Source organism: Miscanthus floridulus, chromosome 19, assembly GCF_019320115.1.
Source record: "Miscanthus floridulus cultivar M001 chromosome 19, ASM1932011v1, whole genome shotgun sequence".
Lineage (NCBI taxonomy): Eukaryota > Viridiplantae > Streptophyta > Magnoliopsida > Poales > Poaceae > Miscanthus > Miscanthus floridulus.
Window position 1 is genome coordinate 95,054,838 of NC_089598.1, and position 17,702 is coordinate 95,072,539.

General features: G+C 45.2%; 2 protein-coding genes across 2 annotated transcripts; both read left to right on the forward strand.

The window, feature by feature from the left end:
* Positions 1–493: 493 nt before the first annotated feature.
* On the forward strand, positions 494–3,088 carry LOC136526414 (uncharacterized mitochondrial protein AtMg00810-like). Its single transcript, XM_066519082.1, has 2 exons — positions 494–830; positions 2,997–3,088. The coding sequence occupies exons 1-2, from the start codon at positions 494–496 to the stop codon at positions 3,086–3,088; spliced, it is 429 nt and encodes a 142-aa protein (XP_066375179.1).
* A 978-nt stretch (positions 3,089–4,066) lies between these two features.
* LOC136527321 (peptidyl-prolyl cis-trans isomerase CYP59-like) lies at positions 4,067–11,077 on the forward strand. The gene is made up of 14 exons (XM_066520007.1): positions 4,067–4,382; positions 5,045–5,149; positions 5,394–5,511; positions 5,622–5,672; positions 5,770–5,861; positions 5,982–6,081; positions 6,561–6,680; positions 6,776–6,853; positions 7,055–7,101; positions 7,181–7,236; positions 7,915–7,955; positions 9,911–10,016; positions 10,123–10,255; positions 10,334–11,077. Exons 1-14 carry the CDS (start codon positions 4,285–4,287, stop codon positions 10,863–10,865), a joined length of 1,677 nt encoding a protein of 558 aa, XP_066376104.1. The 5' UTR covers positions 4,067–4,284; the 3' UTR covers positions 10,866–11,077.
* The last annotated feature ends 6,625 nt before the right edge of the window (positions 11,078–17,702 follow it).

Here is a 17,702-nt window from a genome sequence, read left to right on the forward strand (position 1 = left end):
TGTCAAACCAGCTACCATCAGGGTTGTCCTCACTCTGGCACTGTCTCGCTCCTGGCCGATTCACCAGCTCGATGTGAAGAATGCATTTCTCCATGGCACCCTGCGTGAGACTGTCTACTGCATCCAGCTGACTGGGTTCGTTGATTCCTCCAAGCCCAACCATGTCTGCCACCTGAATAAGTCACTCTATGGATTGAAGCAAGCTCCTCGCACCTGGCACAGTCGCTTCGCCTCCCACATCACCTCACTTGGGTTTGTTGAGGCCAAATCCGACACGTCGTTGTTCATCTACTGCAGAGGCGCTGATATGGCTTTTCTCTTACTGTATGTTGATGATATTGTGTTGACTGCATCTTCTCCGAGCCTCCTTCACCGGATCATCGCAGCACTTCGTCAGGCTTTCTCGATGACCGACATGGGGCCCCTTCACCACTTTCTGGGTGTCAGCGTTCAGCGCCGAGGTAATAGCTTATTTCTCTCTCAGCGGCAGTAAATGCTGGATATTCTGGAGCGAGCTGGTATGAGTCACTGCAAGCCGAGCAGCACTCCTGTGGACACTCACTCCAAGCTTCCTGCTGATGGTGTCTCTGTCTCTGATCCCAGTCAGTACCGCAGTCTTGCTGGGGCTCTTCAGTACCTCACCTTCACCAGGCCGGACATTGCATATGCTGTTCAGCAGATCTGCTTATATATGCATGATCCCCGGGAGCCCCACCTCAGTGCTCTGAAGCGCATTCTCCGGTACCTTCAGGGTACCCTGGATCTTGGATTGCACTTACACCGGACCTCTCCAGCTGATCTTACTGTCTACACCGATGCAGATTGGGCAGGTTGTCCCGACACACGCAAATCCACCTCAGGTTATGCGGTGTTTCTCGGCGACAATCTCATCTCTTGGTCGTCTAAGCGTCAGCCTACAGTGTCACGGTCCAGTGCAGAGGCGGAATATCGAGCTGTTGCGAACGGTGTCGCCGAAGCCTGCTGGTTGCGCCAGCTCCTGACAGAGCTTCGCTGCCCTCTCCGTCGCGCTACAGTGGTCTACTGTGATAATGTCAGCGTCGTTTACCTCTCCACCAACCCGGTTCAGCATCAGCGAACCAAATATATTGAGATCGATTTGCACTTCGTCAGAGAGCGAGTCGCCCTCGGTGAAGTCCGCGTCCTGCACGTTCCCACTACGTCCCAGTATGCCGATATCTTCACCAAAGGTCTGCCGACGTCTGTCTTCACGGAGTTTAGGTCCAGTCTCAATGTTCGCGGTGCTCCCAGTTTAGACTACGGGAGAGTGTTGGAATGTAATATGGCAAGTGAGCCTGTCCACAAGCCTATATATATGTATGACAATCAATCACAGTAATGTATTGAGTATTCCCCAATCACTTTCTATCACATACAATTTAGCAAAATATAGCAGGTATATAGGAAAAACATCAAGAATAAATATGCCCTCGTCAAATCTAATAATTAGACACTTAAAATTGAATATCACTTTCTAAAATGCTTATAATCATGTTTTTAAGCAACACTGGTAGGACCAACCAACCAAATCTTACACTCAAAGCTATTTGTGAAGCAATGCATGCGCTTGTATTTCAAAGGAGATGGAAAGCTACTCTTAGCAAGCCTCGCATTACACAGTCACTTTCGACAGGCCAAACGCAGCATTCAAACCAGAGTAGGCTCATCCATCTCCACGGTTAATGACTACATAATAATTCGATCATTTGCTAAAGTCAAAAACGATCTTAGCATGGACACATCATGTTAGCACGTGAATCACAGATTATTGATTTGAATACGATGAGTTCGATCGAGAATTCCCTGAACCAAACCTGCCGTTCATTTGAAGCCCAGACCGGCAATCACCTGGAAACCCGGCTGGAAGCACGAAGTCCGAAATAGCCTGGGTAATCAAAGAATCTGAATTCTCATCTTCCACAGCATTCACTGAAGATTCATGCTTCTCCAAACAAAGTTGTAGCTTAGAATTGCCATCCGATATATATGCACACAAACACAACATCGATCGAACATGAGTAATTTGGCACAATGTCCACTTACCGTTTCTCATCCAAAATGCAAGCGCTCCCAAAACAATTTACCTCCCTGGGCACAACTACAAGAAAACATCATAGTTCGGCACAAAACTACTCGACCCAAAAGTAGTTTCCTCACTGGAAACCAGATTACAGACACCTGTCTATGGCCTATGGCCTATAGTCATGATCCACCAGAATGCGTCATGTTCACTTGGCTTATAAGCCGTACTTTTTCAGCCAACAAATAGTGTTTTCTCTCACAACAAATCAGCCAACGGTACTTTCAGCCATGACTTATCAGCCAAGCGAACAGGGCAATGAATTGCAGACACCAAATCGTTAAAGACAAAATTGGTTCCACCAAATCACCCACAATTTCCAAGCTTTATATAAGAACAGAAAAATCTATACAAGTTTCTTACTTTAAATATCTGCAACTCTGCCTTATAATCAAGAGCTATATAACAATGCTCCTTCTTCTACTCTTCAGCCTTTTCCCATGTAATACTTGCCCTGTTCAATGTAAAATGGTACTGTTACGTGGTAGGAAAAACAAACACTATGATGTTGCGTGCTCCTGCAGACAACGCCGCCCCACCCTCCCCGCCCCTCACGTAGTCACGTGCAAGGAACTGGGCTAGCGGCCTAGCGCTCTCCTCTCCCTCGGCCCCGCGCCCCCACACGGCTACAGAGGCCTAATGCACGGATTTGAAAAGAGCAAGGAAACCAAGCATCACAAACAAAAAAGGAAAATAAATGGAAAAGGATTTCTTTTGGTTACCTTTCATGAAAGACAAGGATGATCTTGCATTGGATGCAGTGTTTGTTTTTACGACACAAGGTGCTGCTTGATCAGCAGATTGCTTGTGACCAGCTGCATATTTTTCCCTAACTCTAATAACTCTCAACTCCTCCCTCTGCTGCTCTACTCTACTCTGCTTTTTTGTATCTTTTTAGCTTCTTTCTCCCCTGCTTGTACTGAACCTCTTTTTAAGATTTTGCTATTAAAGGCCATGTTCGGCAGGACTGAAAAATACTGTTCCGGCTGATTGTTGTGAGAGGAAAATACTGTTCTGACAGGACATAAATAGTGTTTTTGTGAGGTGGCTGGCCAGCCGGCAACCAGCCAGCCAGCCAGCCGAACACAGTCAAAATCACTGTAGGGGTGCAAACCCCTCAAGTTCCGTTCAAAAAAACTCTAATAACTCTCAAGCTGAAAACATGCAGGGTTCCTTTGTCGTTGCACACCGCCAACCACTGCAGTTCTGGTGACAAGGCAATGCTATGTATCTCAGCTGGGTCAAGCCCTCTACGCACCTGCGGATTCATTCAGAACATCACACCATCGCTTAGGGCCCGTTTGGCTTGCCGGAACCGTTCGGATTCTGCTGAATCTGAGCCAAACGGAGATTAGTGGTAGCGTTTGGATCCAGAAACCTGGTTCTTGTTTTTTATACTGTCCACGCGAAAGGGCCTAGGAGTAGTTTCCTCCGATTCATTTCTGGCCTCTCCTTTGCACTAATGGCCAATTTTTCCCGTTGTTCTTTTTAAGTGGAACAAGTTAAAATAAATTGTACTTAATTACTCTTCGCCCACAAAAAAGTTTTGATTTTTTTTTATAAAATATTTTGATTTATATGATTTTTTATGGAAAATATTTGTTTTGTGAATCAGAGTCCAAACTACCAGCCAAACGATCTTACAAAGTGATTCTGATCTAAAACGTTTCTCGAAGGAATCTGAAATATACAAGAATCTGAAACTCTACCGAACATTTAGCTCTCAGCCCAGAACATCACGAAGAAATGTTTCTCGAAAGAATCTAAAATATACAAGAATCTGAAACTCTACCGAACGTTTAGCTCTCAGCCCAGAACATCACGAAGCTGGTGGAGCCTAACAAGGCTTTTGGTTTGGGCCTTCCAGTCGGTCCAAGAGCGCGGGAGCCCGTCTGGCCGCGGCCCTAGTGGCCCGCTCCGCGCCGCCCTTCTTCTCTTCGACGGCTTGCACGCACTCGCCGGTCGCCGCCCTGTACTCGCTCCCTTCCCGTCCGCCGGTCCGCGTGGGGTTGCCTCCTACATACCGGCTAGGGCAGGACCAACGCGCCACCTTGTACGGCTGCAGCCTGGTTTGAGTCTTTGACGAAACCACAGAAGCATCCGGCGCTCGCGCTAGCCTCGTTCTCCCCCAAGCACTGTTTCGCCGCCGTTCGATAGCCGAGGGCAGAGGCGGATAAGTTCAGGAGATGTCGGTGCTCATCGTCACCAGCGTGGGCGACATCGAGGTGGATCTCCACACCGACCGGTGCCCGCTCACCACCAAGAACTTCCTCAAGCTCTGCAAGTAAGCATCCCGTCCCGCGTCTAGGGCTTGTTCGATCTCTCGGGTTCGTCTGTAGTTTCCGACAACACTGCACGGTTGATGATTTATGTACTGTCCTGTATCAAGCTGTTCAGTTGTCCAATTCGGCGTTGTAGGGCCACTATTGGCTTGATTGTAATTTGTGGGTTGCAACTGCAATAGGTATAAGTTGGTGAAGCTAGTCGCTAGTGGTGTTCCTGCATCTATTCGCAATAATTTACATCTAGTTTCGTGGGATTCCTAATTCCAAATGTATTTAGCTGCTTACTGACTTCTAGGCTCGTAGGTATGCTACCAGAAATTTCGAAATTATTGCGTTGCAGGCTTAGTACTGGACCTTTATAGAGATGATAGAGCCACAGCGATGACCGTAGTCGACATCAAAGGATTGTGTTCTGTTTCTTAGGTTTCTTCTTATCAATTTTTATGGCATTATGGGAACTGGATTTAGCTTCTACTGTGGTTCCTGCACTCAATTTCTTCCACAGAATCTTGAATTTTCACCATTGGTGAAGTGCTTGAAGAATCGAAGATTATGCCTGGCTGCTCTTTTGTTATCACTTAATAATGGAAAATACCATCTCATGAATTTGAGATTATCATTTAGGTTACTTATTCTCTGTTTCTCTTCTTTGACCGACCAGAATGAAGTACTACAATGGGTGTCTGTTCCACAAGGTGGAGAAGGATTTCTTGGCGCAAACTGGCGATTCAACTGGAACTGGCACCGGTGGTGATTCTGTATACAAGTAAGTGATTCTTTTGATTTGAACATTTGAAATGTCTCCAAAGTTTCATCTCTGAACCATATAATGCGGTATCCTGCATCTAGATATAACTAGTGTCTTCAATGGATACAATACACGTATAGCTTTGATAGAGCCTTTCTTAGATGTTTGCTCGTTTTCATATGTATACAGTTATTATTATTGAGGTATCTTATTATTACATATTGTTAAATGTATGTCTGAAAACTATATCTTATTTCCTCAGATTTCTGTATGGTGATCAAGCTCGATTTTTTGATGATGAGATCCGCCCTGAGTTAAGGCATTCAAAAACTGGAACTGTTGCTATGGCCAGTGCTGGTGAAAACTGCAATGCCTCGCAGGTGCAATGCCTGCCCCAGCGTCTTAATTGATAATATTGGATGTTCCATTTTTCAGTATTTTGTTGCTTGTTTTGGCCTTCTATTTATGTGTTTTTTTTTAATGTTTTCAGTTCTACATTACCTTGCGGGATGACGTGGATTACCTTGATGGTAAACACACTGTGAGTAGTACTTGATTCTGTTAACCAATATATTTTTTCTCTTATGAACAGAATCCCTTTATTTGAACAATTCCTGTGTTTGTTCTGTTGACCATAGGTGTTTGGGATGGTTGCCGAAGGTTTTGATACGCTGACAAAAATAAATGAAGCTTATGTTGATGATAAAGGAAGACCATTCAAGGACATAAGGTGGAGCACTGATTAATGCCTTAGTTACAACATTAAATGAATGTTTCACTTCTCCAGCATTAGTCTCCTTTGTCATTTTAATTCCTGTTTGCTGACCTTATACAATTTAATTATTTGCAGAATTAAGCATACATATGTCTTGGATGATCCTTTCGATGATTCTCCTCAGCTTGCTGAACTTATTCCTGAGAATTCTCCTACAGGAAAGCCACGTGATGAGGTAATTGAGTATCCCAATCATGTTCATTTCAGTAATAAGAGAGGAAGAGTCGAGATGCATCATTCTTAATCACAGGCCATGGTTCATTCATTCTCTTTTTGGTTTCTTTTCCTAATTTAGCAATCGTTAAGAACCATTAGATGTCAAGAATTCTGTTTCTTTGTCCATGCACCTGTTTTTATTTTGATTCCAAATTACTGTTGAGGCAGACTGCAGTTTTTTTCACCTATTTCCTTTTATTGTCTGTGTACCTCTTAATTTCATTTGAAAGTTTGGGCATGGTAGTTATTGAGTGTGCATTCATTTCATTTAGTATTGAAATCTTCCCCGTGTTCTATCTATACCAACTTGTGCTACTTGGGTTGGGGCATATTTAAACCCTATAAAAGAGATCATATCTTGAATCCAATAGTAATCTGGCAACATACCAACATGAGTATTTCCTCATATTTTTCCCTTTTTTTGTTTCAAATTGACAGGTTGCAGAAGAGCGTTTAGAGGATACTTGGGTTCCTTTGGACCAAACAGTGGCCCCTGAACAACTTGAGGAGATGATCCGCTCTAAAGAGGCACACACAAATGCAGTAATACTTGAGAGTGTAAGTCCTGGTTCCATATGAAAGTTGGCAACTTATTTATTTCTAATTAGTACTTATATCATTTTTTATGAATGGTTAACACCTTTTTTGTGCAGTTGGCAGATATTCCAGATGCTGAGATGAAACCTCCAGAAAATGTCTTATTTGTTTGTAAACTCAACCCGGTAACACAGGTTAGTGTTAGTTCCTGATTGCTTGCAGCTTGCCTTCCTTCCACTTCTCCACTTCATTGGAGTTTTTAAGATGTACTCGTACATTTCTTCAGCTTTTGTTCATACAAGTGTTTGGTTTTCTACTGCTGTGCCTACATTGCTGATCATTTTAGGCCTGAAAATTTGAACATCTTTTGCTGATTAACTTCAATTGTTTTGCAGGATGAAGATTTATACACAATCTTTTCTCGTTTTGGAACTGTGACATCGTGAGTGCCTTTCTTATAACTAATTGTGTGCATTTACTTGTTTATTCTCATCTTTCAATTTCTTAACTTTTGCTTGCAGTGCTGAAATAATTCGTGACTACAAGACTGGAGATAGTTTATGCTATGCTTTTATTGGTATGTTTCGTCCTTTGAAAACTCTTACTGTGCTGACAAGTACTATTTGCTATTTGGCTAGATACCTAGTTCCAGTTTGTTCATTGCACAGTTGCATTGGCTTAAGTAGCTGGCCGAGGCAACTGTGATCTATTTTGTCAGCTGTGTTACACATGTATGTGTTAGCCTCTTTAGGATAGTTGGTTATCCTTTGAACGGGCAACTGGGATTGCTGATTGTACGAGGTTGAAAGATGAGTGAGTAGTATACAGGGAAAGAAACAATTCCTTGCTCATCTACTAAAGTATTGTTTTCTGTCTCTCTTTTTTATTTCCTAAATAACATATTCTAAGATTTGCACTTTATTGAAAAGTAGAAAACCTCCCAGTATTTCCTCAAAGTTTCATTTGGTACAGTCTGGAGCCATTTATGTGCTGACAATGATAATAACTTAAAAAACTCAACTAACCTAGGAGGAACTAGGTGTTGTTGTAAATAAGAAATATACACCCAAATTTGAGCCAAAGAGGACTTGAACCTGGTGGTAGGGGGTGTACACCCACACCTCAGATTCTCACCAATCTAGCTAGGTTCAGTTCATGTGCTGACAGTATTTGTGAATGCTCCTAGATTCATGATGCTTAGCTCTTAGCTGAGTGGCCTAGTTTGACATGCTAACAATTTATCTTGATCTGTCAGAATTCGATACAAAGGAGGCTTGTGAGCGTGCATATTTCAAGGTCAGTATCTCAGATTGCCATGTGGCTGTGTATTTACAGTGGTACTATAGCATTTTTCATGCATAATTTATAGGTTACTCCTTGCTACATGTTATTTTGTGGGAAAATTAGTTTCATAGCATCGAAAGATCACGACATCTGGAAAATACCATCGAAAGACGTCCGTCACGTAAAATGTCATGTAAAATACCACTGAAAGAGTACACTGTTACCTACAAACAGCATTCTGTCACGGTTGCTGCTATCGCCATGAATTCCCCCGTCAGGCACCTTTCTTCCCCAATCCAGCGGTTCCTCCATCGTCTGTATGAGTTCTCCATCTAGCAGCTCCTCGCCTCCTCTGTCCCCGCGAGGCAACACCGCCGAGGATGAAGGACCTCACGTATAAGCGAACAACCCCCGCACGCAAAGCCTTGCTGAACGTGCGCACCACCGGCTCCAAAGCTCCCGGTGAACCTCCTGGGAGATCGCAGCGCGCACCGATGCCGCAACCATCTTGAATCGAACCTTCCTCCCCTCCTCGCCGCGCCGGACATCGGGCGGGACCCTACCACGGGCTACTCGGCGGCGTCGTGATTGACCACTGCGTCCTGCTTACCGCCGCCGCCGGCATCAGCTGTTCCTTTATGCTGCTTGCCGTGGACATGGCAAGGAACCTGGACTACGTCACTGCGGAACCTAGGAACGCTTTATCACCGCGAAGACCCCGGCCAGGCCAGCGTGATTTTCACTATTTTTTCATCCCGCACGAACACAGCTAAATAATCAACATGCAAGCGGCGGTGCTCGTGATGGTGGCTGCACTGGCCTCCGTGATTTTCACTACCTTTTTTACTACTCTTCTGCAAGGATGTGTTTGCAGACCATGAGCGACCAATCGTTCAAGGTGCTTGTGTTCATGTCGGCATTTATCACTATACGCGGTTACTGACTACTACGGCACAGATGCTGCCATGCTAGTATGCGTACGGCGGCGGTGGAGGCGCATTCTACGGGCACGGTGGCAGTACTCCCTCTGATGCCTGGCACAGACATGTCCATATTCTTGGTAGGCATCGCTGCAGCGGTTCATGGAAAATCCCAATGGCCGAGTGGCTGCGCGCTCCTAGCTAGGCGATGAGCTCCTAGGTCGTCTTCGTCCTCCTTGCCATCGCTGTGCCCGCTGCTGTCGTCTGCCTCTTCCCCGTTGACCTGGCACTGCTTCGCCGTGGCACTTCGATGGGCAGGTCCCAGGCCTCGATCACCCTGGTCGCGTCGGCGACGGAGCGCTCTCACGCGGCGTTGGGTACAGGCACGGCGCTCACCCTGTTGCCAGACCAAGGGGCACGGAGCTGCTATACCTCCTGTATGCGAACGGAGAAGCTGCTAGACTGAGAAAGAAGAGGGCTTGACGGAGGGATTCACGGCATTGGTGTCTACCGTGACGGAATGCTATTTGACGGTAACATTCCACTCTTTTAGTGGTATTTTACGTGACGGCCGTCTTTTGATGGTATTTTACGAATGCATTGATTTTTCAATGCTATGAAACCAATTATCCCTTATTTTTTTCCATGATAGAGTCCTGCCCTACTTAGGATGTGCCCAACAATGACTATATACATTTTTTAAGGATAGGGTAGAGTCAACCTTATAGTTCCATTGATTTTAGTTAACCATGCAAGCAGTGCAAAAAACCAAGAAAAAAAAAGACTGAACAAAGCTAAAGCAACCTGATAGAAGAAGAAAAAAAGGAAAAGAAACTAAAAAAACTAAAATGAAAACTGCAAGAACTGTGAACTGAAAAAAAAGAGTGGAAAATGAAACAAAGAGCTTAAAAGACTGCTTAGTGAACTTTTTTGCCCAGCGGAGAGTCCGAGTTTTGCATCTAACACAATGGCCATATTGGTTCTCATGTGGTGTTCCATTATGAATAATCTGAAGAGAGTATTATTTACACGGTGTTATGCTTGTAGATGGACAATTGTCTGATTGATGACCGAAGGATCCATGTTGATTTTAGTCAGAGTGTTTCGAAGCTGTGGGGTCAGTTCAGACAAAGCAAAAGAAATGCAAAGAAAGGTAAAAGATCTGAAACTATATTGTCCATAACCCGGTTGTCCATTTTATTTGTATTGAAAGTTTTGTCATCTTTAGTCTTACATTGAACCATTGTTTCTCACTGCAGATGGGTGTTTTAAGTGTGGCGCCCCTGATCACCTAGCCAGAGACTGCGATCAAGATGGTGAGCAGAAAAACAAAGGCCCAAATTATGTTCTAAAAGATGAAAACACACAGCGTGGTGGAAATCACCGTCGAAGGTCAGTCCCTAGTCCCTACCCTCACAAAAAACATTGAATGCTGTTCCATACTGTGATACTCCACTCTTTATTTTGCAGCTATGATCTAGTCTTTGACGAAGATGAAGCTGATTATTCTGATAAGAGAGATCATGAAAATGGCCACAGAAGAAAGAATCGAAGAATAGATGATCGAAAATCAGAGTTGCCACCTCGTGGTGATCGTGATAGAAATAGCCATGAGAGAACGCACAGTGATGAGAAAGGAAGCAGGCATGGGAAAGATGATAGGAACCAAGGGAGTTGGAAACATGATGACTACCACAGTTACAGTAGATCCGGTGATAGAAGCTCTGGTAGATATGATGATCGTGATTATAGCAAGCACTCTAATAGAAGCAGAAGTGGGGAGGAAGAGGAAGGCTACAGACGAAGGGATAAATCTGATGCCGAGCGGCGCCATAGAGATGACGGCTACGAGAAGAGCAATCGCCACCGGAGAGATGAAGATGACCACAGGAAAAGGAGCCCAGATAGTAGACATAGAAGAGAAGATGGAGGACACCATGTGAAGAACCAGCAGTCTGATGATAGGTCCTACAAGGAGAGAAGGCACAGAGATGGTAGATAAGATAGGTTTCTGTACTGACACTCGGTTTTGTTGCCTGCTTTCCACTGATGTCCCTATAAGCTGGTATTCTTAGCTCAACTTTTTTTGGAAGTCAATGTGACTGCCTGGACTATATTGAATTGTTGTAGTGTCCAGATCTGAATCTTTTCTGTGTGTTTACAGCTTTTGCTGGATAATTTGTTGCAATAAAAAAATTGCTAATTTTGACTGTTTGCTCTTATTCTATTGTAAGAATTGGCATGGCAAACCTATGGGGTTATGTTGCTGATTAAATAATTCTTCATTTACGCTTTGCTAATTCCTTACAGTCTGGGTTCCTGGAAGGCTGCTTTCAAGCGTGAAGTCTCCATTCGCTTGCATAGGATCAAGCCTTCTCTTCTTTCCTCCATTCAGTCTTGGCTCAACGGCCTGTAATTTTTGTTTCCTTTTTAGCCTAGTTTAGTTCTTTAGTTTGTTAGTTCTTTAGCCTTTTTCTTTTTTCTCTCTTGTTTTCTTCTTCTTTCTTTGTGTGAGTTTTGTGGTGTGGTCACCTTCTGGTTGGCCTGTCCTTCTGTAGCCGTTTTGGGTTGTTTTTCTTTTGAAAACATAGCCGGTTTGGGTTGTGAGTTTTAATGCAGTTCGTTGCTGCCGGGGGATTTTCCCCCACGGTTTTTGCTTAAAAAAACGATAATGCTGGCCCATCCGTCCCGGATGCGGCTTATCCTCATCCGCTCTCACAAAAACCAACACGCATGCACAGGTGCGCTATCCGAAAATTTCCCAAATTGACCTGGAGCCAGCCCATCTGCCCGCCGGCCGACCTCTCTCCACTCCCTCTCCCTTCCCCCCTCTAGCTCCACTGCTCTGCCCGGCCTCGGCGTGCGGTGCTCGCTGCAGCTCGGTCCGACGGAAGGACAGCATGTCGGCCTCGACGTCGTTGCCGCCAGTGGGCGAGGAGAAGCAGGAGGTGGCGCTCGTCAGGCACTGCAAGGGCGTCAATGACCTCGACAAGGTCGTGCTTCGCGAGGTCCAGGGTAACTCGGCAAAGGTACCCGGCTGCCACTCCTACTCAGTTGCGTGCGCCTGCCCCGTGACTCACGTATAGTCATCGGGCATGTTTCGGTTGTCGGATCCTGGCATAGATTCGCAGGGCTTGCCATGGTGTTTTTCGAAGCCCGATTTCCCAGTTGCTGCCCCGGCCTTTCCCTCCCATATGTTACATATGTATGTTTTAAGTGTTTCAGACGTTTCGGATGTATGTTACAATTGTTTAATCTTGATGTTGCATAAGTAGATCGGGGTATGTTACACATGTTGCATATGTTGCAAGTGTTTCAGAAGCATGTTGTAAGCGTTTGTTCAAAATATTTCATCTATTTCCAGACGTATGTTGCAATCATTTTTTATCTGGATGTTGCATATGTTTCACACATATGTTGCAACAGTATGTTCCAAATGTTTCTGTTGTTTCAGTCTTATGTTGCAACAAGTGGTTTCATGTTGCAAGTGGCAATTTTGGATGTTTCATGTGTTTCACACACACGTTGCAAGTGCATGTTCAAATGTTTCATCTATTTGTTGCATTCAAGTGTTTTTTATGTTGCAATGTTTCATGTTGTTCGACCGGGGGTGAGGGAACTGGGCGTGCGGTGTGCGGGGGAGGGGCGGCGGATGGGGGCGCTGGGGGCCGATGGATGGTAGTGCTGTGGTTGGGGCACGCTGGGGGCGTGCTCTTCCTCAGCAGCTCATCCTGCCTCCTGAGTACCGCCTACGCGGAGAGAGAGAGAGAGAGGAGGGGGTCAGGGGCAACCGATGGGCACAAAGACAGGGCGAAGTGCGCGCGTGGGGCGGGGCGAAGGCGGACGGGGTCGGGGCGAAGGCGGACGAGGGCGGGCTCCTTGGGCGTCCGAGCGCTAGCCAACGCCCCTAAAAAAACTTTAGTCCGCGGTCTGCACCCACCCATTTTAAAATTTTTTGAGAGGAAGGTAGACTTTTATTAATTCATAATGTTTTGAGGTACATGCAAAATTTATAGACGCCCAAGGAGCCATACATATTCTCCCTGGTGCCAATTCACAAACACTTATAGCAAGATCATGGGCCTCACAATTTGATTCTCTACCTTTGTGCTTAAAACTACTTCCTGAAACAAAGTGCTCCTAGCTTTAATTTCCTTCAAGACTGAGGAATAAGCACACAAACTTTGCTTCTGAAGATTCGTAATCACTTCCAAGCAATCTGAAGCTATACACACTTGCGCACACCTATGTCCATGGCCAAGGAAGTTGCTTCATTGCAAGCCAGAGCTTCCAAATATGACGGATCAGTTAAACCATCAATGACCATAGCACTTGCAGCAACATAATTCCCTACATTATCCCAACACACCACACCAACAGTCCCCTTATCTCCAGATCGCGCCACCGCGCCATTAACATTAAACTTCAAGAAAGCTTCAGGAGGAGGTATCCATTTGGAAGCTGGTTGCTTGTTTCTTGTTGACTTGGTTGTTTCATTGTCGTCCATCAATCCAGTCAGTTTGAGATCATCAAGATATTTTGTAATAAACCTGAATATTGATAATGGGCTTTGGAATATATCCTCGTGTAATGCCTTTCTCCGCCCGCCCAGATTGCCCAACATATGATTAGAAGTTTTTGAAGTTCTTTTGCACCTGCATAAAAACACAGCCATGTCTTTGGATTATCAATAATTTCAGTTGTAACAATATGTTCTGTGAGATCCTCATCTACTAGAGCCCAAACACATCTTGACATTGTACAATAGAAAAGAGCATGGCGCCACGAGTTGATAATAGCACCAAATAATTTGCACCCACTTCGTTTGCAGGTTGACCTTTCTTTAAGAACTTCACCGGTTGTTAAAGAATTATGTCCAAGCAAAAATATGAATTTTGATGGTACCTTAACCTTCTAGAATAATTTCCATCTCCTTTTAGCTCCTTCAGTGTCCCAGCTCTCTACTTTGCCATCGAGCCAATCTTGTATTTGATTCCTATCATGAACAAGCATTATGTAAGCAGATTTAAGCGAGAATATACCACCCACCCGTTTTACATGTGCACGTTAATTTTATATTGGGCTAAAACTACATGACCGGCCTAGTAGTGCCTTTAGAAGTCTCACATATGGCCCACGCGGGAATGTACGCACAATCTTATCGGCCTAAAACTGCAAGGCCGGCCCAGTAGTTCCATTAGAAGCCCCATGCGGCCCATGGGGGCCGGGGAATGACGTTTAGTCCCACACCGGTCAGTCTAGCCAACCATCCAACATATTATACGCAGATTAACCAACCATCCAACATATTATACGCAGCAGGTGCAGATTAGCCAACCATCCAACATATTATATGCAGCAGGTGAGCTGCGTGGTGAGCACAAAGCGAACTATTCTTTCCCATTGATAAAAAGCGAGGGATTTTACAAATGTTTGGCTATAAAACGTTACGCAAAACTTATGGCACATATCGGTTCTTACCTGTGTTTTCACTGATGCCCTTTGAGGGACCTGTAGAATTAGGCAGGAACGATTATGCAGCTCTAAGAATAGCTGATATTTGTCTGTGTTTGTGGTATGACTCACCTCGTGGGTGGAAAGCAGAAGGGCCTTCTCGTTCTGTTAGCAATGAAGAGGCCGTTATTTATGGACCAATATATTTTTCTGTTCTTTTATTTGTTCCTCATGTGTGCTTGCAGTTGTTACATACCTTCCACATATTGTATATGTAGCCTTCCCGCGCAGCATCTGAGTCTATAGGGGCTTCCTGCAAGCGAACTTGTTATTTGTAAGAAACATATTTGTGTGGGTGCGTTGTGTGTGCGGTTTGCAGTAAAAAAATAGAGGATTTTGGTGGATCGGTACCTTGATTCGGTGCTGCTGGAGGGTGGTGATCTTCAGGGTCTGCGTCGTTGAAAGGAAACATTTCCATGAACTTGTTCCATATTGGCCACACGCTCAGAAACTTTCCATGCTGTGTTTTTTTTTTCACGGCTATAGTTGCAGTGTTTGAAATTGCTGAGATGTTTGTTGTGTGACCTTCGACGTAGCATGTGTAGTGTGCAAACTGAATGTGTTTGATCTGAAAGGAATCTGGCATAATTTGGTTGAGTGTGTTGCTGTTGCAAAGGTGTGCTGGAATGCCAGAGACTTCAATTTCGATTTTTTTTTTATTTTTAACACATTTTTAAATCTGACACTATTTTTTTTTTAAAACTAACATATTTGGACGCGCCTGTTTTCATGGCGCGGCAAAATCACGCTGCCGCGCCATGCATGGGGTGCGGTAGGAGTGACGACGTGGCGGCGACCAAGGCCACTGAACGATGACGTGGCCGGGGCTGCCGCGCCGTGGATATGGGCACGGCACTGACGCGCCAGCCGCCATGGCGCGACAAGGCTGACGCGCTCCCAGCCATGACACGGAGGTCAAAAGCGGCAGCAAATGGAACAAGGCACTTCTGTTATGTTCTCACATGTTTCAAGTTATTTCGTCGTGTCAGTTTAACGAATAGGTCAGTAGAAGGTTAAGTGCACGAGACAATCAATACACAAGTTCAACAATACTAACTTTTACACGTCCCAAGTTCATCGCAAGTTCGACAATACCTCTGTTCGACATAAGTTCAGCAAGTCATAACTATGACACAAGTTCATCAATACATAAGTTCGACATTACTCAACATACTACATGTTCCATGAGTATATGGGTGTCCGAGTACAAGTGCACCATGTCATCCAAAAGAACTCCTATGACCCAGGAGTATATGGGTACCGTGAACGTCGCTACCTCTTCGGACGTGAAGGCATCACGTTGGGGGTGAACCCAACGTCGGTACGGTCTTGCTGGCGGTACACCCGACGGTACTGCTGAGTGTAACTAGGACCCTATAATTACAATATAGGCATCGTTACTTACAATGTTTAAGTAATTGTGACGTATATGGCGAAGGGTTGTTTTAAGTACCTGTTCATCGAACTGTGTAGGAAATGGTGCATCACCAAGCTGAGACATCCCAATCTCATCGTAGTCCTCGTCCTCCTCATCCTCCTCAACGTCGTGCTCTGCAGGACCCTTGCCTGTATTGCCGGTAGTACAAACATAAGAGGTCACAACAGCCGTCGTGTTGGAGGAACCTGCTCCTGTCGACATAGTGCTCGAGCATAAGGAACTAGACAGGTCCGGGTCATAAGGCATCTCCCACGGAGTATCCACGCAGCTGAGCTTCTGTGCCAGCTTCTCGCAGGTCCTCACTTTCGGCAAAAAAAAGAAAACAAGGATGAATGAGTCATGAGAACCATTTAACCAGTGTCATGGCTTTGAGAATAGAATGTACATCAACGAAGACGTGTAGAATGCTGTGCGGCTCCCCTCTGGTCTCGTGAAGTCGCACGACTGCTTCGTTGGACAGACTTGTCAACTGTGTTGTCTGCATACACAATCGAGGTAAGTTCGTATCACTACAATTTATAGAAACGCCGACGTGCAGTTGTATTGAAATTCAAATTTCTTACCACGTATCTCTGTAGCGGGGCTCTCTGAAGTTGTGTCTCCATCCTTGTCGCCCCGTCATACGCATCAGCGATGTCATCCTCGTCTTCGTCCTCATCAATTGGCTTGTTAGTGTAGGGGGCCTGTATATGTGTGCGGGTACTCCTATGCAACCATTGGAGGTAGCGGTCGAAGTTGCGTTGGTCGTGCGGCGGTTTCTCTACGATCAGGACCCTTTGCCTATTCTCCCAGTCGTGCATGTACCCCGCGTGCGTCATGACCCAATTCTTCTCTTTGTACCTGTTTCTTCGATCGTACCTACAAGTTTAACGTTAGTTAATGGTTGTATGTATGCACATGATTGCTAAATTATTATGTTACAGTCGTCGCACCCGTGTAACTTTCTGTCGGTTGTGTACAGCGGCGGTGGGCATGGCTGCAATCTTCCGAACTGCCAATATACCCTTATAGGGTAGTGCATCTCGACCACGTGGAAGAAAATTAGTGGCCCATTAAAAAGCCACTCATCCGACTCTTCCTCAGTGCGAGGACTCAGATACCCCTCTAGCTCGAATCTAGACCAAGGACACCAATTCACCTGAAAGTTAGGTAACTACATTTAGGTTTTTGGAATAATAAAAAAGCAACAACACCGATTAGCAGTATCAAAGTGGTCGTTACTTGGTGCTGTGTCAGGACGTCTAGCGTGTTCGAGTACTGCCTGTATCACCGCTTCGGGTTCCCTCTAACTACCTCCGCTTCTTGCCAGACGTACAGAGCAGTCGGTCCTATGTCCACGTGATTCCATGACTGCATTGAATATGATAGCATGGATCTATCGTCAGCTCTGCGTTGCCTGCCGACGCAGTACAGGAGGTGCCAACCTAGGAGGTTGTTCCCACCTACTACAGGTTTGGTGTTGGAAGTGATGACCAGTCGGGAGGCCTGTTGTTCACGGTTTACCTGCCCCAGCTGTACGCTCCTATATTCTTCCATGGCTGGCTCAGTATGTTGAGGAAGGCCCAGCTGATGATGTTACCCGATGTGTCGGGGAACAGGAAGGCACCTAAGAAGTGCCACAGCCACACCCTAGCATTTACAGTTTGTTTTACTAGATTAAAAGTTACGAATAGTAAAAAATAGAACACTGCAAACTTATACTATTCGTGTTGGTGCAGGGACTTCAGAAAGCGATGCTTTTACCGGCACACTAGAGCTTCGGAGTTGTGTATGGGCTATGGTGATCTCCCTCTGCATTTCACCTGTATATGTGTACAAGAACATCTCCTCTGGGAAGCTGCGTCTGCATAAGGAGGGCGAGGAGATCCTTGGGGTGCTGTTTCTCAT